Source organism: Uloborus diversus, chromosome 1 (assembly GCF_026930045.1).
Source record: "Uloborus diversus isolate 005 chromosome 1, Udiv.v.3.1, whole genome shotgun sequence".
NCBI lineage: Eukaryota > Metazoa > Arthropoda > Arachnida > Araneae > Uloboridae > Uloborus > Uloborus diversus.
Genome location: NC_072731.1, coordinates 163,457,311 through 163,482,604, shown reverse-complemented (window position 1 = coordinate 163,482,604; position 25,294 = coordinate 163,457,311). Strand labels below are relative to the sequence as shown.

The 25,294-nt window shown below is 33.8% G+C and overlaps 1 protein-coding gene across 1 annotated transcript in view; it reads left to right on the top strand.

The window, feature by feature from the left end:
• Positions 1 to 23,440: 23,440 nt before the first annotated feature.
• The window catches only part of LOC129216777 (monocarboxylate transporter 9-like), a 112,569-nt gene continuing 110,715 nt past the window's right edge, over positions 23,441 to 25,294 (top strand). Inside the window, exon 1 of the mRNA XM_054850996.1 lies at positions 23,441 to 23,651. Within this exon, the coding sequence (XP_054706971.1) occupies positions 23,441 to 23,651 (211 nt within the window). The remainder of the gene's footprint in view (positions 23,652 to 25,294) is intronic.

The following is a 25,294-nucleotide window of genomic DNA, read 5'->3' as shown; positions in this document are numbered from 1 at the left end:
ATTCTAACCAAGTGCTCGTAAAAATCGGATTCGTGAAAAAAATCATAAAAATTAATACATGCCTGCTTTGTTATTTTACATTTCTGTATAGTAACAAAGAAGTTGGTTAGTTGATTTGAAATGTCTTATTGTCACCTTCTTGTTATTGCTTTCGAGGAACGTGGGGTCCGAAAAACATCGTTGCATCCTTGGCTTCAAAATAGTTTGAAACTTTTCTGCATTTTAGAAGCCAAGTATGCCGAGGGCTATTTAACTTCAAATTCTTCACATTTGTTGCTATATGAAGTTGCTCTCCCTCTCTCTCTCTTTCATTCCCCCCCCCCCTCTCTTGATTTTCAGTTACAATATCTTAGGAAGTATATCTCGAAAATGGTAGCATTCTCTTAAACAAATATATAATTTTTCAATACTCCTTTACACCACGAATTTTAAAAAAGGACCGTGTCATCACTTGTTCTCATGATTTATGCCTCATCTCTAACTTTCGGTTAAATTAAAAATGTTAATGGAATCTCTCAAAAATAGAACAATCTTTTCTAAAGAGGAAATCAACAAACACTTTTTTAAATAACAAAGATATTGCTCGCTTTAAGCGGGGTTTGCACGTTAAAAGCGAGTTTTGCTCCCATAGACTTAACATTGTACCAACCAAATCTTTCTGATTTTCTCGCGTTAAAACAGGGCTTGTTATAAGCGAGTTCGACTGCATTAAAAAACATTTTCAAAATATGAACATCACCATCAATGAAAAAAGATCAGACTTGATTTGTGATTAACTACGATTAAAATGAAAAAATAACGTAAATAAGGCACGGATTGGCAAGAAAGTGCGGCATTTTGCTTCATTTTCTGCGCTATATTCACGTTGTTTTTTCAATTTTAATCATCACTATCAATATTTCGTATACTAGAAACTTTAAATTGTACTATGAGCTAAAAAAAAAGAAGGAAAAAGGGAAATGAAAGGATAAGAGGCAACAGCAATGAGTGAAGAGATAAAAATTGCGATTGAGATATCGGTGCATGAAAAAAAAGTTTTATTTCATGAACTCGGGAAATGCATTTCTTTAATCTCACTTCTACTAAACAAGTTTTGTGAATGGGGTTGTTTCCTTGAGTCAAAAGTAGTACTTTTAGTCACTGAAATCGATAGAATGAGTAAAAAAATAGCATGGTCCAAGAAAATACTTTCATTTTCCAGAAGTTATTTTACAATTAATATTTTAAAATGTCCGATTTTGAAAACAAGGTGTGGTCTTTATAACGTCACAAATGATCTCCTTTGCCGCATTTTCACTGCGTTTCCACGTTATGATAATCAAGAAGCGATTTAAAATTGCGCTCTACGCTTGCTATCAACCATATCGTTGCCAATACACGTGAGTAAAGATGCGAATTAAATATTTTGAGCTGTGAATGGCAACACTGAATGGCATTTCATCATTTATGATGTCACACGACAGAAGCGTAAACAATGAAAGCGTACCGATTTAAGTATTTTTTTAAAAATATTAAACTTAAACAAATTATTTAAAAAATGGTCGGACCCTATGTTTTTAAGCATGCTCTTTCAAAAAAAAAAAAAAAAAAAAAAAAAAAAACTTTTAAAGTTTTGGAAACGACCCCATTCAATTTAAGTTTTGAAATGTTATTGACTGAATTTTATCAAGATTCGTAAACATGTAGACTTTTGTTTTTATTTTGTGCTTATGAAAGATTTTTTGATGCGTAAAGGAAATTTCCACATGAAACCAATTTGGGATAGAAAATTTATTGAAGATAATTTTTCGACATAGCAAGAAACAAATAATGACTAGATAAGATCCTTTTCATTGCTTAGTAAATGCAATTGAAAATAAAAAAGTTTCTGGTTTCGAAAATGTAATGGAACATAAAAATTAATTGGTTAAGATAATTAGCTATATGTGAATGTTGTATCCTGACCAGAAGCATATAATCCCAAAATCTAAACAGACAAATTTCTTTTCCAAATTTTCACGCCTTACCAACATGCAATTTCACTAAACAAAGTAATAAAATTTACTTTATTATTTCACTGGTCAAGTCAGAAGTGAATATTTGATTAAATTGATACACTTTTTAACTAAGTAAGTACATAATTTAGGCTCTTATTTCTGGCAATTTGCGCCAGTACGTTACGTATTCATGATTTTATGAGTACCAAAATACAGAAATTGTTTTTACAGGGAAAGAAAAGTTTACATTTAGTAGCAGTAGAGGTCTTTTTCTAATGTGCATCTATACATATCTATCTTCTATCTATCTTCTATCTTCTTCTTCTTCTATACATCTAATAAAATAAGATGTTTGTGTGTGTGTGTGTGTGTGTGTGTGTTTGTGGCGCGCATCCCAGGAAAACGGTAAGGCCTAGAAAGATGAAATTTGGTATACAGGTGCAGTTTTTGCTGAAAAAGTGCACCTCGGGCTTCGATTTTTGATATTTTTATTAGAAAAAAAGTTATTTAATGTTTTATGCGTTTTTTTGCACTTTTTAGTACTTTTTACCTCACAGACCCCGAACCAATCGCACCACACAAATATTTTTTGTACTATAATGTAGGAAATTTAGTTTTAAATATGATGATTCAAAAAATTTTGAAGATAGAGCAATTTTTGTATTTTTTATTGATTTTTGAAAAAACCTTTATTTTACATTTTTTTCTGGGTTTAGTTTTTTTCGAAACCCATCCTGCGACAAGTATTGAACCCTCAATTCTAAAATTTTAGTTGGTAATAGTAAAAACATTCCGCCCTCTTCAGAAGAAAAAAGTTTTGAAAAATACGCAATAGTTTTTTTTTTACAATTTTTTTAATGGCAGAACACAACGCGCGCTGTTCGCTTGCCGGCTGAGTTCCGAGTTTACCTCATCACGTGATCCAACTGAAATCGTTTGCCTTCTCTTCACCTTTCTTTCTTTTTTTTTTTTTTTTGCAAGCGCTACTTTTTGAACACTACGGGGAACAAAGAGCTTATTTTTGAGGGTTATTTTGATTAAATAAATAAAGTCCGCGATTTTTTGCATGATCTTCGTTTCGTTACGAATTGGCGGTTAGGTTAGGTAGATACAGAGATAGATAGAGGTTGAGTGGACAAAAAATGTTTTTGTTTTCGAATTAATACTTATATAAATAAAAAAAGATTGTACTGTCAGGAGGTAGATATGCGCAGATCGTATAGATTGATAGATAGACAAATATAGAGTTCGATATAGCAGATGGACAGCAAGAAAGAGGTATGTCCGTCATTTAAGGAATTTCAACGGGGTGTCAGTGCCCCCCTCCCCACACACACCATGACTTCGAAAAAACAATGCTTTCACATAAAAGTGGAAGTGCTTTTTGTTATTTTTCGACAAAATTTGCATGAAGAGTACGTCGTACCCCCTCCTTTAAAAATATTCCAAACGACGGAACTGGAGATAGATCCAGAAAATATTTTATTCAAACTACTAATGATATACATAGATATAGATTGATTGATACCGCCACGAAATTTGTTTAAGCAGCCGCCGAAGGCGGCAACATCGGTGTAAAAAGGCGAATGATATTATTGAGAAAAAAGAGAAAAACGTTGATTAATACCGTCGCTAAATTGTCTAAGCAGCCGCCGAAGGCGGCAACTCTGGCGCAAAAAGGCGAATGGCGTAATCTATACATCTAATAAAATAAGATGTTTGTGTGTGTGTGTGTGTGTGTGTGTGTGTGTGTGTTTGTGGCGCGCATCCCAGGAAAACGGTAAGGCCTAGAAAGATGAAATTTGGTATACAGGTGCAGTTTTTGCTGAAAAAGTGCACCTCGGGCTTCGATTTTTGATATTTTTATTAGAAAAAAAGTTATTTAATGTTTTATGCGTTTTTTTGCACTTTTTAGTACTTTTTACCTCACAGACCCCGAACCAATCGCACCACACAAATATTTTTTGTACTATAATGTAGGAAATTTAGTTTTAAATATGATGATTCAAAAAATTTTGAAGATAGAGCAATTTTTGTATTTTTTATTGATTTTTGAAAAAACCTTTATTTTACATTTTTTTCTGGGTTTAGTTTTTTTCGAAACCTATCCTGCGACAAGTATTGAACCCTCAATTCTAAAATTTTAGTTGGTAATAGTAAAAACATTCCGCCCTCTTCAGAAGAAAAAAGTTTTGAAAAATACGCAATAGTTTTTTTTTTACAATTTTTTTAATGGCAGAACACAACGCGCGCTGTTCGCTTGCCGGCTGAGTTCCGAGTTTACCTCATCACGTGATCCAACTGAAATCGTTTGCCTTCTCTTCACCTTTCTTTCTTTTTTTTTTTTTTTTTGCAAGCGCTACTTTTTGAACACTACGGGGAACAAAGAGCTTATTTTTGAGGGTTATTTTGATTAAATAAATAAAGTCCGCGATTTTTTGCATGATCTTCGTTTCGTTACGAATTGGCGGTTAGGTTAGGTAGATACAGAGATAGATAGAGGTTGAGTGGACAAAAAATGTTTTTGTTTTCGAATTAATACTTATATAAATAAAAAAAGATTGTACTGTCAGGAGGTAGATATGCGCAGATCGTATAGATTGATAGATAGACAAATATAGAGTTCGATATAGCAGATGGACAGCAAGAAAGAGGTATGTCCGTCATTTAAGGAATTTCAACGGGGTGTCAGTGCCCCCCTCCCCACACACACCATGACTTCGAAAAAACAATGCTTTCACATAAAAGTGGAAGTGCTTTTTGTTATTTTTCGACAAAATTTGCATGAAGAGTACGTCGTACCCCCTCCTTTAAAAATATTCCAAACGACGGAACTGGAGATAGATCCAGAAAATATTTTATTCAAACTACTAATGATATACATAGATATAGATTGATTGATACCGCCACGAAATTTGTTTAAGCAGCCGCCGAAGGCGGCAACATCGGTGTAAAAAGGCGAATGATATTATTGAGAAAAAAAGAGAAAAACGTTGATTAATACCGTCGCTAAATTGTCTAAGCAGCCGCCGAAGGCGGCAACTCTGGCGCAAAAAGGCGAATGGCGTAATAATAAAATAAGATGTTTGTGTGTGTGTGTGTGTGTGGCGCGCATCTCGGGAAAACGGTAAGGTCTAGAAAGATGAAATTTTTTATACAGGTGTAGATTTTGCTGAAGTTGTGCACCTCGGGCTTCGATTTTTGATATTTTAATTAGAAAAAAAGTTATTTAATGTTTTATGTGATTTTTAGCACTTTTTAGTACTTTTAACCTCACAGACCCCGAACCAATCGCGCCAGACAAATATTTTTGGTACTATAGTGTCGGAAATTTAATTTTAAATATGATGAATAAAAAAATTTTGAAGATAGAGCAATTTTTGTATTTTTTATGAATTTTTGAAAAAACCTTTAATTTTCATGTTTTTCTAGGTTTTATTTTTTTCTAATATCATCCTGCGAGAAGTATCAAAGCCTCATTTCTGAAATTTAAGTTGGTAATAGTAAAAACATTTCGCCCTCTTCAGAAGTAAAAAGTTCTTAAAAATACGCAATAGTTTTTTTTTTACAATTTTTTTAATGCTGAACACATCATGTCCTTTCACGCATCAGTCGAAAAAAGCGTTCTTCAATCTTTTATGCCTGTGACGTCACTACTTGGGTTTCGATTCGATATTTACGATGGAATCTTAATCGCAAGCAATGTTAATCTTTTTTTTTTTTTACTATATAGCTTACTTCTACATTTTCTGAGGTGATGACCGCGTGTTTTTTCGGCAGCGCTTGCTTTTTTTCTTTCCTTTTTTGTGTTTTATTTAGGGATTGCATTTATTTCTTTTTCCATCCCCCCCCCCAAGCTGGACCTTTCGCTGTATCTATATTACGTTACATTTCATAGTTGTGCGCATTAATTCAATAAAAACAGCGAGATTTTTTTTATCTTTGTTAAACGCTACTTTTTGCACACTACGGGGAATTTGAGCTTTTTTTTTTTTGCTCTACTTAAATAAAAAAAAAGCGTTTTTTTTGAGTGTTCTTTGTTTTTATTAGGAAATGGGTGAGGAGGTCAAAATAAATAGAGATGGATAAGAAAATGTAGAGATAGATTGTAAAGGTAGATAGCCGCCGAAGGCGGCAATCTTGGCGTAAAAATGTGAATGGCACAAAAAAAAGATAGGGATGGATTGATTAATACTGCTGCCAAATTTATTTAAACAACCGCCGAAGGCGGCAAACTTGAAGTAAAAAGGCAAATGACAAGTTAGCCAAACAGCCGCCGTAGGTGGCTGCTTGCACATTGGATGTCAATGCCCCCCTCCCTCCCCCACATGTGGAAGTGCTTTTTGTTATTTTTCGAGAAAATTTGCATGAAGAGTACGTCGTTTGTGTCTCCCTACCCCCTCCTTTAAAAATATTCCAAACGACGAAACTGGAGACAGATCTAGAAAATATTTTATTCAAATTATTAATGATATAGATAGATATAGATTGATTGATACCGCCACGAAATTTATTTAAGCAGCCGCCGAAGGCGGCAATATTGGCGTAAAAAAACGAATGATAATACTGATTTATAGAGAAAAACATTGATTAATGTCGTCGCTAAATTGTTTCAGCAGCCGCCGAATGCGGCACCCCTGGCGTAAAAAGGCGAATGGCGTAAAAAGGCGGACCAGCTGGTCGCCGCAGGCGGCTAGTTGTTAATAAAAGTTGGTGATAATTCAGTTAACCATAAATTTTTTATCTATTGCATTACTGAACTTTCAGCAGCACTAAACGCCAGAGTGGCCGAAGCACGTGTTAGCAATTCGTATTGCTATTAGTGCCTCCCAACATGGCTTTTAAATCAGTCACAGATCTTCATTTAGAAAGAATCAAGCGAAATTATTAATACAAACCACATTTTTTAAGTTGCAAAAAATGAACTGCGGCGGGTGGAAAGATCAGTGACAGTATCTACAAAAAATAAGTTTGAGAAATATTTGGAAAAAAAAAAAAAAAGAAAAAGAAAGGAAAAAAAATGTATAATTTTGATGTTTGATGGGGCAGGCGCGCCACTTGCTCAATAAATTCAATCACGCCACCCACCCCCCTACAAGATTTTGGAAACATGATACAATTATGTATTATTGCATGGATTTTGTTGTTTTCAACTTTTAAATTCATTGAGTATTTAATGCATTTTTTGGGGAAAAACAACAAAATACATGCACAAATGCATAATTATTCTATGCTTCCAAAATGTGTGGGGAAGGGAAGGGTGAATTGCCCTGATTGAGCAAATGATGAGCCTGCCTCAATTTCCATTTTGAACTGGATACGCCCTTGTAGTTATTTTGCATAGCTCAAAAACGGTTAGATGTAGAAGGCTGGCACTTGCATGTCGCAGCAGTACATGCAAGTCATTTTTACTTCCTTTTATGAAGTAAAGGAAGTATTGTATTCACGAAAAAGTTTTGTTCAAAAAATAGGCCTTAATTTTCATTTTGCTAGTCCCCGAATGAATGTTGAGATTTTTTTTTCAACCCGACCACACGTGGATATATGTTTAAGAATGTATAGACGCCCGAAATATCCACTTTGACGATCCTCGAATTAATTGCAACGAGTTTTCTATTGACGTCTGTATGTATGTATGAGTGTATGTATGTGCGTTTGTACGTATGTGCGTATGTACCTCGCATAACTCAAAAACGGTATGGTACGTAGAATCCTAGTGGGGTCCAGTTATGCACCTCCCCTTTTGGTTGCATCTAGTGATGTTCCGTATATCCGTATCCGTATTCGCGGATATCGGAGGGAAAATAAGGATCTGTATCCGTATCCGTTACTTTTTTGGCGGATCTTAAACGGATCTTTTCTGTGCTAAAAAATCTTAAATATTTGAATTAAAGACTCTTAAATTCCGTTTTAATTAGGTTTTATCCCTGTCTAAATTATAAATAATAATTTCCGAAGCCAATTTACCCCCCGTCGCAGAAGGAAGGGGTAATAAGTTTTAAAATTCTGCACCTCTGTGTCTATTTGTTGCGTCGTAGCTCCTAAACAGATGAACCGATTTTGGTAGTTATTTTCTTCGTTCAAAGGTGACTTGATCAAAAGTGTTCTTAGCTTGACCTCGTTTTTGTAGAACTTTAGCTACCGGAGATATTAATTAAAAACCGACTTAATGTTTTTTACAATTATGGTAGTAAAAACTTATCTGTAGGTTAAAAATATTGGCCCTAATTGAAAGAACGAAGTTTTCTGTGTTTGATATTTATTTGGCACTTCCAAGTCATTACAGTAGGAGCTATAATCTTGTTGAGTAAATTTTAATACTATTCTAAGCCTTTATACGCGTGATTGGTAGCGATTTCATAGTCGGAAGATAAAGAGAAAAAGCTCGACGATTTAAAATTTCTATCTAATGTCGGTTCACATTTGTTAACAATATGTTTTCTGACCCGCGAAATTCATCTTAATATGAGGTCGGCTCTCTGGGTTTTTTTTTTTTTTTAATTTTTAATTTAATATTGGTTCTTATTATTGACCTTGGGTTTGTGTAATTCTTCATTTTGGTTTTTCTTGGCGTCCTTCAAAAAAAGTGAGACTAAATTATCTATTTACTAGTTGTAAAGGTGTCCTCGGCTCTGTTATTTCGTCGGTCGGGGTAAGTTGGGTGGAATGGGTCAGCACTGCATTTACATTGAAATAAAATGCGGAAAATTATTTCTAGCCTGTCCAGAAGCAGCTTTACACTTTTGCTCCTGTATCCTACATCTACCAGTCTATCTAGAAAATATTTTTCATATTCTATCTAAGCATTAATGTAGCGCTGACCCATTCCTTCCAATTCCACCTCAATTTTAACGGAGATTTAAAAAGTAAATAAATGAGTCTTGTTTATATTTTCGCCGTAGATGACATTTTTTGAAGAAACAGTGCCATTACCCTAACGGGAATACTTTCCGTAGCAAATTCTACACTTGGGTAGTTAATTAGGATAAAAAACATTTTGAGATCCGTATCCGTATCCCTTTCCGCGGATCTACTTTTTTAACGATCCGGCACATCACTAGTTGCATCGGATGTTCCTAAGGGGGTCTTTTACACCTTTTTTGGGGGAAATCATTGTTAATATGAATGCAAACTCAAGTTGTGTTATAATTTGGCAAACACTTGGCGAAATATCGCCAAGCTTTTTATCGCCAAGTTTTTTCGCCAACTTCGTGACAAAAAATTTGGCGTTTTTTCTTTAAATTTGGTTTTATTTCAGCCACTATTGGCGATATTTAGAGAGTTAACCATTGAATCACATTAAAATGTCCAATATTGGGAAAATTAATCTGCATAAAACTTTTTTTTGCTTCAGTCAAAATTTGTTGTTGCGTATGTGCGTATATGTGCATGTACTCAAGTATCTCGCAAAAATTTGGTACGTAGACTCCTAGTGGGGTCTAGTTGTGCTCCTCCACTTTTGGTTGCATTCGGATGTTCTTTGGGGGTCATTTACACTTTTTTGACGGGAAATCATTGTTAGTATCAATGCAAACTCAAGTGGTGTTATAATTTGGCAAACACTTGGCGACATACCCAAGCTTTTGGTCGACAAGATTTTGCGCCAACTTGGCGACAAAAAATTGGCGTTTTTCTTAAAATTTGGTTTCATTTTAGGCCACTATTGGCGATATTTATAGAGTTAACCATTGAATCACATTAAAATGTCCAATATTGGGAAAATTAATAAGTATAAAACTTTTTTTTTGCTTCAGTTCGCAACAAACTTGGGGCAAAAATATTTAAAGTGTTCAGTTGCTTACTCCAAGGCACTACTATTATCATTAAATTGGCGTAAAAGGAAGTCATGTTATGCACACGTCAGCTAGTTTAGTAGCAATTTGATGCTGCAAAAGATTTTTGACCATTATAAATATTCTTTGAAGTATCAATGTTAACTTCGAGTCATTTTCCGCATTAAAATATTTTCTTCAAGACATTGCTCACACTATGTTTATAGTTTAGTTGCTGTTTCGCGCCACGTGACGCGTTTCATCGACTCACATGTCCCAATACCTTTTCAGTGGAGCTTCGATAACTCGGTTTTTCCAATTGAGAAATGAATGAACTTTTTACGTCAAGTTCTTCTAGATATCTTAGATAAGACGATGAGTCTTCTTGATATCTCAGACCTTTGTTGGATTCCCGCCTCCAAATCTAAGCCCTGGATCCGTGCCTCTCTCCTCCACCCATACTTGGGGATCCCCGTCCCTGTCCACATCATACTTTCCCCGCTATATTTTTTTTATAAATTTAATACAACTGATATTAGTAGTAGTGCCATCTGTTACAGCAGATTTGTGTGAAAGTTATTTCGATAAGTCGATGGCAGTCTTCTTGATAGCTCAGACCTCTGTTGGATTCCCCCTCCAAATCTAAGCCCTGGATCCGTGCCTTTCTCCTCCACCCATACTTGGGCATCCCTGTCCCTGTCCACATCATACTTTCTCCGCTATTTTTTTTTTTATAAATCTAATACAACCAGGGGCGCCGACTTGCATTAATTATTGGAGGGGCTAGACATCACCCGGGGCTAAGGGGGTTATGTACTCCCACGAGGTCTCCCCCCCCCCCAATAAAGGTCGGATTTTTGTACCTTGAAAATGCCAATTTACGTATTTTCTGTTGCGTATAATTTAAACAAATGTGACATGGCGTTTTCAAAGTAAAATAATCTAAAAATTGGAATGCAAAATTTCTGATTCAACTACATCATGTCACTTGTCTTAGTAAGAGACTTTTTTTTTTTGTTCTTTTTTACGAGGAGCCGTGCAGTGCCGTAGCTAGGCATTGAAAAAGGTAGTGACTTGCATAAAGGACTTGTATAAAGACGCCGACTAAAAAAAAAAATATATATTGTGGGGGGGGGCATACCGAAGGGTCTTGCCGCGGGAAATTTTCTAAATTTGAAGTGAAAAATAGTGAGTTTTAAAGTTTTTAAAAGCATTTTAAAGGTATATCATCAACATTGGAACCCTGAAAACTCGACAAGCCTGACACATTTTTTAGCTTTGAAAAACGGAAAAAATAAATACAAATACGCACAGTATTTTTGTAAAAAGATAATTTAATCTACGCATGTTTTTTAAAACTAGTTGTTTTTTCATTAGTGATATTGGCTAACATATTCAAGTGTAAACGCAGTCTCTCAATGTTTGGGTCATTTTTGAAAAACTCAGTTGATTTTTCAAAATGTGTTTCACCTCTGTTTAATAAAAGCAAGCACTCTTGTTCAACTGCAATGACCTGTGTGAGTCCAGTTGATGTAAACCGCCCAATAATGCAAGATTACACCATTTCACAAACCTCATCAATGTATTGTCTTGTAGTCTCTGGGATTTTGAAAGTGTGCGGTGAGCTGGCTTCGTAGTTTTCATACTTCTTTGGTATACGTCAAATGTGAGGAAGCGAAGGATGTTGAATTTGTTTATTTTGTGAAGGATTTTCTTTAAACACAATACCCAAAAGTATTCGGAACTAGCACGCCTCCCATTTGATATACAAATCAAACTCTCACATATTTTTTTCAGATCAGGAACACTTAGAACGCGTCTGCCCACCGGCAACTGAAGCCGTAAGTTCGCGCACTGGGACAAATTCTAAGTGTGCTCGCAGTACCATTCACTATCATTATTCACACCACCAGTTTTCAGTTAACCTGCTTACTGCCGCAATAATTATTTGTTTTAACTCATTACTGAATGTATTTTAGAAGGTAAACTATCTTCAAACAAAGAAAATATGAGTTTAGAAAGCATATTATAACTAATAATTTTCTTGATTTATTAAGGGGCCCCCTCAGGCCCCATGGACATGGAGTCGGCGCCACTGAATACAACTGACATTAGTAGTAGCGCCATCTGTTACAGCAAATTTGTGTGAAAGTTATTTTCTAATTTTACTTTTATTTCAAGCAAAATCTTTTCAGTCTTGATAAATTAATTGCTTTATGCTTAAAACTTTTTACACTATACTTAACGTAACAGAACAATTTTCTTTGTTATACCCAAATACTTTACCAACGGTTTCTTTAAAATAAGCAACGGTGAAATACTGAAATGAAAAGCGTTTAATAAATCATAGGATGCAAATATTTGTTATAAATTTAGAAACTTTTTTCCGCAAATTAAGAAAAATTTTCTTGAGTAGGACTTTAGAAACACTTCTGCGAATTTATTTTAAGCAACAATTTTTTTTAACCTTCAATTGTTAAAAACAATGATTCTTTCTTCTTTTATTTATTTATTTATTTTTATTTCCTTTTACAAAAAAGGAAGTATTGTATTCGCAAAAAAAAATTTTCACTCAAAAATCCACCTTAATTTCCATTTTACTCACCGCCGAATGAATGTTGAGTTTTTTTTTTTTTTCGACTCGACCTGGATAAGTGCCTAAGAACGTATATATATACGCGAAATACCCATTTTGACGATTCCCGAGTTAATTACAACAAGCTTTCTCGTGACGTCTGTTGTACGTGTGTGCGGATGTGCGTATGTGCGTATGTATTTCGCATAACTCAAGAACGGTAAGTCCTAGAAAGTTGAAATTTGATCCGTAGGCTCCGAGTGGGATCTAGTTGTGCACCTCCCCTTTTGGTTGCATTCGGATGTTTCTAAAGGGTTCTTTTGCACCTTTTTGAGGGCAAATCATTAGTAATTTCAAAATAGACTCAAGTGGTGTTATAATTTGGCGGATGGCGATATATCGCCAGTCTTTTTGTCGCCAAATTGGCGACTTTTTTATTATTATTTTTATTTTTAAATCTGATTTCAATTTGGCTTCTGTTGGTGATATTTAGAGAGTAAACTATTTATTCACATTAAAACTGCCTATAATGAGAAAATGACATTAAATTGGAGCAAAAGGAAGTCATGTGATGCACACATCAGCTCGTTTTGCTTCATCCTAGCAGAAAACATTGCTTTCTTATTTCTTTTCTGGCATTTCTATATCTGTAGAAAAAAATTTCACAGCCAATGGGAATTGAATACATAGCAGTAGGGCAACGACAGTTCCAATCTTTATTACATAATGCCCACTTTTTGTTATTTTGCAGGTGTGTCCAAGAGTCCAAGAGGGGAGTTCCGTAGTACAGATTGCGTCTTTGAAATGTTTATGGAGTGTGTGTGACTTGAGAAGGACTTTGTTCTAATAGGGGGCAGAGGGAGGGGCTGCTCTCGCTCCGAAGGGGGATGCATTGGATTTGAGGGGGATGGACACCCCTGTCATTTACATACTGTTTCGAATTTTTTTTTTTTTTTTTTTTTTGATGCTACGATATTAATAATAATCGCCATGTCATTACTTTTGTTGGTAATTGTTAGTTATTACTTCTTGGAAGCTGGGAATTTGTAAATATATAATTCTGAGGTATTTTTTAATTTTAAGAGAGCATTGTGAACTTTGGCTTCGGGTTTCTTTGAATTTAAAAGGTGAACGTTTGCGTTATACTCTAAAAGAAATTTAAAAAAATTTAAATAGTGTAACGCACGAACAATGAAAAGCAAATGCAGGCAAAGCAATGAAAAGCTGATAGTGACTGATTCTTCTTTGCCTGTAGGGGTGTTAATTTTGCGCAGCCTAAATTTCGTGTTTATAAGTCTTTTATGTCAGAGGTGTTTGGGAGTTTAAAGAAAAGAAAAGAAACTTTGAACTCGGATTATTTGTTTAATGTTATGGGAACAAAATACAAACATCATGACATATTTCTTTTCGAAAAATTAACGAAATTTGAGCTCTTTGGAAGACAAAAGGGAAAAACTGAGGCCCTTAGAAATATTAAAACGGCGATAATAATCGAGAAGTTGATACTTTTGTGTAAGCAAGAAGATTAGAAAAATTCCAAAAATCATTATTAGAATGCGATGAATTAATGAATTTAAGAACATGGTAAAACCTTTCGAAATCCTTCCCAATCAAGCTGAGGAAAAAATAACGCTAACACCAATTCCAAAAAAAAAAAAAGACTACTTGGGGCAAACCTAACCCAATAGCGTCGTAATGCTGTGTTTAAGATCTGCGTAGCCTTTACACTGCTACCAGATTAGGTTCCAGCTTTTTTTTTTAAAATTTGCATTGCCCGTAGTTATCTTTAGCAGTTAAACCGTCTAAAAAATACACGGAGCATCAGTTCACTTGTATCACTAGAAAATAATGCAAAGTATTTTTCTCTGATATTATATTAGACAGGGAGAAGCAAAATGCTGTAAGTGAACATTTTAAAGTTTTGAAAAAAAGGGGGGGGGGTTGCTAAATTCAAACCCTATGTAGATTTTCACTGAAAAGTTTTTTCTAAATCCCGCCGTTTCTGTCGCTAACTGTCCAGAGTTATGTATTTTGTAAAGGTACTCTTGTTGGGTGTATTCTTGTAGTCTAAGCATTTTAAATGCATATTTATTCAGTAATTTTCTTTTCTTTAAAATTCTGTCAAAATATTGTAAACAAAAGAATATTTTACTGCACTTTTTTTTCTGTAAGAAATGCTTCAGCTACTTAAACTGAGGCTGAACTGTCTTCTGGGCCCTACTCAATCGGTAAACCACATCTGTGGTAGGTAGGGGGACCCTAGGGTGTAATGTAATGTACAGCATCATCTTCTAGGGTTATTATTACAATCTCCTGCCCCATACAGAGGAGAGTTTCGCCTAGCACTGTACTAATTATTAACGAATTTTCAATTTTATCACTCACAACCTTTTGCTTCTAGGTGCTTCATATGGGGCGGCGATGAGAAAAGTGGTGTTGGTCAATTTTATGTCATCTTGAGAAACTAAATGTGTTTATTAAAGGTAGGGGAATGTGGGGCAAAGTGAAATATTTAAAATAGCTTACTTTTTTTCAAAATGAACATAGTGGAAATTTGTTTGAAAATTGCATGACACAAAGAAAGAAAAATGTTTTTTTTTTTTTTTTTTAAATATAAAACATTTATTGAGACAATATATTTTATTGTTGTCAGAAAATTTGTACCTAAAAAAAAGAAGAAAAATTTTCACTTTTTTATTCCATGGGGCAACGTTTTTAAATTTACTAATTCTTTGAAGAACATCTGGAAACTTTTCAACATCATCTTCATAGCTTGAATCCTTCACTTCAGATGAAATATTTAATTCCTTTACATTGTATCCTAACCTCAGTACATTAATTTTAACAGCAGTCTCTGTACCCAATAATGAATTTCCTTCGCCTTCATGTAAAAAAATGCAATTAAATCAATAATTTTTATACGAAAACTTCAATACATATAATTGTAAATGCTTAAAAATATCACATTACTTGAAAAATTAAATATTTTTCGAACGGAATATTTTATTTTTGATCATTAAAAATATTTTTGATCAAAGGAATCAGTAAATAAAATAATGATTTAACAAATGATTAGATAATGAAACAATAAACGAATAAATAAATTAATTAATTCATAGACAAGAAAAAATTAATGAGTGAATAAAATAGCGATTGAATAAGAAAATAAGCGAATGAATGAATAAATAAGCGAATTATTATATATATATATATATATATATATATATATATATATATATATATATATATATATATATATATATATATATATATATATATATAATTAATAATAGTTAATTAATAAACTACCACGCAAATGATTCAATAAATGATTAAATAAGTAAACGAATTTAACAATTAAACTTTGCACCATCCACTTTGCCGGCATTCACTTCACTGATTGAACGAAACATTTAAAATGAAAATAAGCTTACTATTAAATAAATTCATTCTGCACCGAATATTAGTAGATCTCAATTATTATTTAAAACTAGCAAAAATACCCGGCGTTGCCTGGGTCAGTAATAATTATTAGAAAAAATCGTTACTTGCTATTGTTTTCTGTTTTAAATGAAAGAATTTAAAACACATCTTTTTGACGTGATTAAAAATCGAGTTTCTTCCTTACCCATAAAACTAAAATAGCAATAAGTATAAAGAACAAAGTAGTATTGATTTAGAAACGAAAGCACTATATTTAAACATATACAAATTTTAAAAACATGAAATTAATCTTCTCATGTTTAAAAAGATTAATCTGTTGATACTTTTTTTTAACATTCAGTCTAAAACCTTCTCTGTATGGCTAATGAAGTACGAAGTGATTAAAAAAAAGTAGCTGCGCTCGTAATCCCCTTATACTTGCTTTAGTTATTTCGGGAAATTTCAATCATTGTGGCTCGTGGTGCGATTTTACCGAATTTGCGAAAGTCGTTTCGGGGTACCTTCGATGCTGCTCCCCCATTCTTTCCTTACTTTGTAAAACGATATGATATTAATTTTCGTTACAGAGATATCGTCGCCAGATGCTGAGATATTTTTGGTCACCATAAAATGGCGCTAAACAGTTTCATCCCAAATGTTACCAAAATAAGTAATAAAATTTGGTGATTGTTTGAAATTGTGCAAAAAGGAAAATTAATGAAAGTTTTTGTGCTGTTTATGGATTTGCCTAATTTAGTTGCTGGATTATTTAACACAGTAAAAAAAGTCTTTTGAAAATTCTTTGATTAGCGATATTTTGTTTACATGGTGAAAGCTGAGAAACATTATGACGTAGTCTTCGGCTTCAAAAACAGCAACGTTGAAAAAACTGCCAAATGCATCAGCTACGGAAATCTATCTGCAAAAATTTTGGCGATCTGCTGGTTGTTTGGATAATGAGTAAATGTTCAATCAGCATAAATAATAATAAAAACCATTAATTACATTAAAGTTCCGTTTAATTGGAAAATCATCAGCCAAATCATGTATTATTTGCCAATCTTGTGCAAAAATCTTACTTCAAGATTTGACTTGAGAAAAGCCTTGAACAATCACGAAAAGCAAAGAAAGTCAACAATACAACAATTGTCGCTATCGACAGGGAGTTGAGATGATACACTAAATACTGTATTGAGTTGAGGAAAGCCTTCGAACATGGATCTAAAAAGCTCATAACTCGTTTTTTATTCTACTTAGAAATTTCGAACAGGTGCCATCTTCAGCAGAAAAATCAGAGCTTTCGATGGACATATAATGTAAATATGTGCAAGTATTTTTTCATCCCAATATTAGAGATTTATACAAAAATTGTGTTTTATTGCCCCCCTAAGGGGTTTTTGCCCCCCATAACGGGACGAAAACTACCCTATGTGTTATTCTGATGCATAAGCTATATTATTGTAAAGTTTCATCAAAATCCGTTCAGTAGTTTTTGCGTGAAAGAGTAACAAACATCCATACATCCATACATCCATACAGACAAACTTTCGCATGCATAATATTAGTAAGATATTCGAAGATTCTCGAGAAGATCTATCTTCAGATGGACAGAATACAGACGGACGCGAATAGGTTTTAATAGTATGGATTATTGCATCATCATATGATCACAATGTACAATAATAGGATTATGAATGGTTGTAATAATGTTTTTTTATTTGTTAGTAATTTAATAAAATTACTAACTAAAATTTATTCTTCGAAGAATAAACAAAAGCAGTATTATTTTAAAACATAATAAATCAATAAAAATGTTTTTTTTTTTTTTTTTTTTTTTTTTAACGATTTGGATGTGTAAACACCAAAAAGTAAAAGTAAAAGTATTTTTACTTTTACTTTTTGCATGTATTTCCTTATACTTAATTTTACAAGCAATAGATCGCCTTTAAGAATTCAATCTGTTGCAAAAATTGAAATTTTAAGCAAGTTTTGATGTTTTTATTTGGAAAGTAGTGATCACTTGCGGAAACCCTATCAAAGTTCAAGGGGACCCTAGATTCTGCGGAACACTGGTTGGAGATCTCCCCTCTACCCAGGGTCGAACTGGTCAACCTTGATTCCCTAAGGGCGAAAAAAAAAAAAAAAAAAAAACCCGAGGGCACACAAATTTGGGACGCAATAAAAAAAAAAAACAAAGGCGCGAAAACGCGCCCTCCCCTGGCTCTACACCACAAGATATTCCTTCGATTCCGCAGCAAACCTCTAGAATCCCCTCACACTTCCTTGATTGCGGCTTTGCGGTGTAACAGCGCGGCGAAAGGAGAAAGCTCTTGTCTCACTATGCGTTTTTCAATCTTTTTCGATCCGCGTACCGGTAGAAAAATGTGCAAACAATCCCTGGACCAATGCTTTTTTTTTTTTTCAAACGAAAGAACTTTAATATTAATAAAGAATCGCTAGTCAAAGTTTATGGTAGGTTTCTTATTACGAGTTTGCAATAAAGTTTAAATGCAAATATATGTAATTGCAATTATTACAGTAATTGCAAATGAATCGCAGAAAATTATAGAGGGTCGTCACAAAATTAATTTAAAAAAAATCGTAGCAATGTAACGTTTAAAAAATTTATTTATTTATTATAATGTAAACCGTGATTAGTTCATACATATTTTACATTTTAATTTTTCTGCTTTTTGGAACGAAATGCTTGCTTATGTTTGCTTATGTTTGGAACGAAAAGAACATTCAATGTAATACTGTTACTATTTTCCAATCAATTAAAGATTTAAACATCTTTGTTGATATAATTTATTTCATATAAAAACATCGTTGGTTTTTTTTTTTTTTTTTTTTGAAATATATATATCAATTATATCCAACATGAGTTAAGTTTATACACGATTGAATGAGCTGATGCTGACGTAATATGTATCAAAACAAAGCTTTTAAGAGTTGTCTTTGAAGAAGAGTCGCATAAAAGGTTCGAAGTTTTAATCCGAGTTAAATGATAAACGCAAATCTGATTCGTAGCTAATAAAAGCATCAGTATAGATACCCCCTCTAAAATGCAGTTTCAATTATTTCCATTTTAGATTCCGTTTTAAAGGATTAATATTTTTTGAAATCTATCAAATTTTGAGGAATGTTACTGGTTTGAAAGTATCACACGTACCTATATTTCGCAATTCTGTACCTCAGAGCCAGAAGGACGTAAGTCACACTATGACACTTTTACAGGAGAGAGGAAAACTTTTTTCTGGCGCATGCAAAGGACGGGAGGTGCACTCTTTAAACCCTGGTAAAAAAGTTGAAAAGTTTTTATTTTTACTTCCTTTTACAAAAAAGGGAAAAAAAATCGTGAAAAAATTTCACTCAAAAATCGACCTTAATTTCCATTTTACTCACCCCCCAATGAAAGTTTTTTTTTTTTTTTTTTTCGACTCGACCACACGTGGATAAGTGCCTAAAAACGTATAGACACGCGAAATATCCATTTTGACGATTCCCGAGTTAACTACGACGAGTTTTCTCGTGACGTCTGTATGTACGTATGTATGTGGGGATGTGCGTATGCGCGTATGTATGTCGCATAACTCAAGAACGGTATGTTCTAGAAAGTTGAAATTTGGTACGTAAACTCCTAGAGGGATCTAGTTGTGCACCTCCTCTTTTGGTAGCATTTGGGTGTTTCTAAGGGGTTTTTGCTTCTTTTTGCGGGGAAATCATTGTTAATTTTGATGTACAGTCGAGTCCCGATTTACGCGAGGGATGTGTTCCAAGACCCTTCGCGTAAGTTGAAATTTCGCGTTGTGGAAAAGAGTATGTGTAAAAACTTTTATAAACATACCCATACGATTAAAGACTTGTAAACATCACCTCATACTGTTAAAAACCATTTCTTAACTATACATTACTGTTTCTTAAACAAAAAATTGAATTTTTATTTATTGTAATTTTTAAAAAACTGTTTTATTTAACATAAAAAACTGCTACGATGCACAAAGTCAATGATCAATGGGAAAGGAAGACGTAAAATAAACCACAACGGTACGTACATTATGTAGTAAAAAAAAAACAAATGCTCTATAGTTGTTGAAATTTTCTCTTTTTCCTTCTATCTTCGTATAGTTTTAAATGAAATAGCGCTCTTAGGTGTCATTATATTTCATCAACTTTACCATATAGAATGAAAAAAATAAATGGAAAATGAGGAGTAGTTATTTGTATAAGCGATGTTTAGATTAGTACAGTGTGGGAACTTTCGCCCTCAGCGATGTCAAAGGGATGAAGGTCCATTCACGAAAAAACCGCGGTTCCCTTCGGAAAATTTTCATGTTGCGGGTGAAGAGTTCGCGTTGGTAATAAAACTCTTTACCGGGGAAAAAATCGCGTTATAGCCATTTCGTGTAAGTCGGATCGCGTTGTAGCGGGAGTCGACTGTAAACTCAAGTGGTGTTACAATTTGGCGGTAGCCAGTCTTTTGGTCGGCAAGTTTTGTCGACAACTTGGCGACAAATTTGGCGATTTTTTTTAATTTTTTAAATCTGATTTCAATTTAACCACTGTTGGTGATATTTAGAGAGTAAAATATTAAATCACATTAAAATTACTAATAATGGGAAAATGACATTAAATTGGAGTAAAAGGAAGTCATGTGAGGCACACCATCAGCTCCTTTTAATTACGTTTACATAACTCTATGCGGAATAGGCTTCTACATACAATGCACTTATAAACGTTAAACCGCAATTTTTGGACTTCTCGTCAGTCTGGCTTGAGGTAGAGAATTATCTCTTAAGTAAATATTTTATTTTATGAATTTAAAGTAAAAATGCCGCAACTAAATATTCACTGAAAACATATAAAACTTCTTCCAATGCTGCTAGGTTAGATTTTTCCCCAACTATGGTTGGAGTGAGTGTTGACTCATACTTTACATTGACAGGAAAAATGACTGAATGGACAATAACTGAGCAACTACGCAAAATAACTGAGAAAATGACTGAATAGACAGGTACAGTGGACGCTGCTTTATATGACCACTTTTAATGCTATCCGTTTAATGTTATGAAAATAACTAAGTACCAACCGTTTTACTAAAAAATATCAAAAACCATCGCGTTATAATTGAAACTTTAAAGCTTCTTTTATTCTTATCGATTCACAGCAATTATTTTTCTTGTATTGGCGAAATACTAGAGGAAAAATGCTTTTATTTTCTTCCGTTTAAGTTTTTTTTTTTTTATTATTATTGTTCATCTTGGAAAAGATTAAGACTCTATTAGTCCAGTGAGTAACTCAAAAAGATAGGCAAGTACCACGTTCCTCTACTCATCCCTGTCCTCTGTCCTCCCTACCTTGGCCCGTGTTAATACGATCGACTTATAGGCATTTCAGGCTGATTGAGCCTGCCTATTTATTCTCTGCGATACAGTTTGCGAAAAAAAAGAAAAAGTTTCTTACTCGTTTTCGACTACGAAACGAAAACTGTGAGATCGGATTTCTACACGAATAGGTTGAAGTTTTAAATCTGCATTATAAAGGCTTCCTCCTTCCTCATTTAACGTCCAGATGTATTATTGACTGTGAAATTGTGATATGAGGTTTCAAAAATTTGGTGAGATTACTAATGCAGTTATGATGACAAAAAGGGACAAAAAAAAATGTTAATCGCACACCCATTATTAATGCTCAGGATTTCGAAGCTACGATGAAGCTCGGCGAAAACATCATTACAACTGTATTAAATGATGTCGATATTTGCGAAGCTGAAGCTAAAGATCAAATTTCGACACCGAATTTTGATGACAACGAATCCGAGAATCCGAAATTCATTGAAAAGTGATCTCACGCCTACTCGGATGAGAAAAACATTTTGATGTTTTGTGTCGAGGTTTGCAGAAAAACTCAAACGCCGAACAGCTTCAAAAACAGTAGGATTTTAAGCCTTTCATGAATGACTTGCTTCGTAAAAATAGTAGCCAATCAACAATCGATGATTTTTTTTCATAAATCAATTGTTTACTTATTGTCCTATATATTTACCATACATTGTTTTATTCTTTGTGAACACTACTTTTCCTCGGTAAGTTCATTCCTTTTACTTCAAAAACACGAAAAATAGTATTGTCGGCGGATATTAACGACATCTTTTTTTGTTAATACGTTAAAGCTGTGGTGCTCAACCTTCGGCCCGCGGGCCACATGTAGACCTGATTCGGGGGCCCGCTGTTCTGCTTATTATCACGAACCAAAAACAATGTTCTGGAAACTTCCAAAACAACGAACCATCTTCAATTGTTATTCAGAATGATTGCTTAAAATTTAGAGCCAAATGATCAGAAACTAGTTTCTAAAAGACAAATGGAAACATTGTATTGATAGAATAAGCATATAGGAATGAGATAATAACAATTTTGAGTTTATAATTTTCCGTCCTTTTCCGTACTTTATATTGTTATTGAGAAAAAAAAATCAAATACAGGCGCCCCTCGTATAACACGGTACTTGCACAACACGGTTTCCATATTACACGGTACCAAATTTGCGATTATTATAACATGGTACCGTTATTACACGGTACGAAACTTGAATTTAATAGTTCATGGTTTTGATATAACACGTAAGTTATGTTTGGAAAGGGTGGAATTTCATTTTTGTTTAATACATTCTGTTAATGTTTGATAACAACGCTAATAAGTTTTTACTTTGTTTTTATGAAACATGGTTTCGATTTGACACGATACACATTACCTGATTCAATTTCTATTTTTTGCTCAGGTTTTTACATGAACATGGAAAAATCATTATACGTTTGGTAGTTTTTTTCTTATGACGACTAGCATTATAACTTTTTCCTTTGAGTTAATTTGAAAAGATAGAAAAAAAAAAAAAAAAGGGAGGAAGCAAATAAAAGCAATAGAAGCATAGTTAGACTGACATGTCAGTAGTAGGGCACTTTTCCTCTCACTGAAAGATCTGAGAACATGTTTTTTCGCGAAGAGAATTTGCGGAATTCCTGCAAGCAATATCAGATTGAAAGGATAAATTATGAATTAATGAAGTAACAATTAAATTTATTAAATCAATATGAATAACTGTGAACTTATTAAGTAATCATTAAATTGAGATAACCAACAGTCTCAAAATTATTAAACGCAATCATTTTACAAAATCTTCTTTATTTTTAAAATTTGATCTCTTTTGTTCCTACACCTACAATACATCCTTGGGGTGTGATGTCAACGATACAGAAATTAAAATAAATTTCGAAAACTATTCGGTAAGCAGATCACTGGTTTTTCGTTTCTTACGCTGCAAATGCTTTCGAAATTTCTCCCACTGGATCAGAAAAAATAAAGACAAAACGGTCATGGGACAAGAAAATCAGAAGTTCCGCAACTATGGGTTGATTACAAACGGTTGACATATGTTAACGAACAGCGAATCGGAAGGAAAAGCAACTTTCAAGGATATTTGGTAAAATGGCTATCGCAGCCTATTAAAAGAACCACGGGAATAGAAGTTTAAAACAACAAATGAAGAAAAAGATTCCTCCAAAGAGCAACCAACTAGCGCCTTTCGACACGAAAGTCCTTCGCCGTTTCATACCGGCGGGTGGCGCTAGTTCCGCTATAACTCGAGCAGACGACTTTTTCCGACTACTAGACGCAAATCGAAATACTACTGTAAACATGGAGAACGGGGGAATTGTTGTGGAACGCCAAAAAGAGCCCTTATATTCTTGGTGCATAGCATTTGCATGCTTTTGGCTTAGCTTTTTGACTGTGGGATTGCACAGATCTGCGGGCATTATTTATGTTTCTGTTGTTCAAGTGTTCGATATTAGCCGGGAGCAAGCAATATGGCCTTTAAGTTTATGTGGATCACTGATGTGTTTATTAGGTAAGCTAAATTTAATTTATTCAATTTTATCTCTATTTATTTACGATACAAATGTAATCATAGATTCGTGTTTACGTAACCTAGCATTTAAATCGGAAAAACTGCAAAAATTCAATTTGTGTTAATTAATTTGACGTGAATTAAATATTTTTCTATTTATTGCTACAGAACTTTTTTTGTAGCACTATAATTTAGAATTGAAGATATTCAGTCAATTCGAATTTTTTTATAAGGGGGTAATGGGTGCATACTAAATGCAAATTTCATCGGGAAACAACAAAAACCAAACCAACTTATTATGGTGCAGATAACAAATTTATACTATACAATGCATAAAAGGTACTTGTGTATTTTAAGTTTAACATTGATTTAAAAAAAAAAATGAAAAAACAGGAGGGAGGGGGGACCGGCCTCGAACTTTGAATTGAAACTGCTAACGAAGCAAAATGTTAAATTAGATATTTTATTTGTTTATTAAATTTTTTGAGTTGGTGTATACATGCAACAATTGTTATAAATTCCTTCCCCATCAAAAGAAAAAAAAAAAGAAAGATGGGAAAAAAAAGTCGTATTACCCCCCCCCCCCCCCCCCGACCCCCCCCCCCCCCGACTTAAGATATGGATTAATTTCTGCTAAAAAGATGTTCTTGCTTTAGTTTTGCTACACAAATTGAGTGTTACGCGTATCAAATTCGGTTGATTCAAATCCAAGATTGAATATTGGTGGAAACGAAACGATGAATATAAGTGCGTACGGCTGATATATATATATATATATATATATATATATATATATATATATATATATATATTCGATATATAGTCGAATATATAGTCGATTGGTTATGTTATTTATTTCCATACATAACTAAACAGTTTTCGGATTCTGTAAATAATTTTATTTTCAAGCAGTTTCGATTTTTATGTTCACAATTTTGAAAACTTTAAGAAACATTTACAAACCGTCCAATAAAATGCATTGCTACATTCATTCACACGACTAAAACTAGTCTTTTGAAGACGAATTGAAATTTACATTTTAAGAAAAATTTGTGTAGTTAAAGCGTAAATTTTCCGGAGAGATTATCTGTTTGAAATGAAAAGCATGTCTAAACGGAAAATCTTTTTCAAATGTTTTTTTAATAAAAAATAAATGATGCCGCTGACCGGAAAAACGGCACTACACTCTAGGCGTATCTTCTTGACGAGAGAAATGGGGGGGGGGGGGGGACTTTACCGTTTGACGAGAAAAAGAGTATTCCAAAACACATTTTTCAAGCAAGGAGAACCTATGACCTATGAAAATCAGAATGGAGAAAACTTTCAGTCTAAATATTTGAGGGACCTGAAAGTAATGTTTTTTCCCCCCCAAACTACAAAGAATTTTTAATAAAAGATTTTACTCAATGATGTAATGTCTCTTGTTATCACGTGCTTTAGGATCGTTGCTTCAAGAACTGAAGAATTAATTCTCTCTACAATGGGAGTAGAGGGACCAAGGAACTCTTTCCCCAGTGATGAACGACTCGTAATAATAAAGTTAAAAAACGTTTTTCTTAAACGAATTGGCAAACGCTTTATTTGTCCACTGGCTCGGGTGTTCAATCACTGAATTGGTGCAGTTTTTTTTAGCATTTCAACCC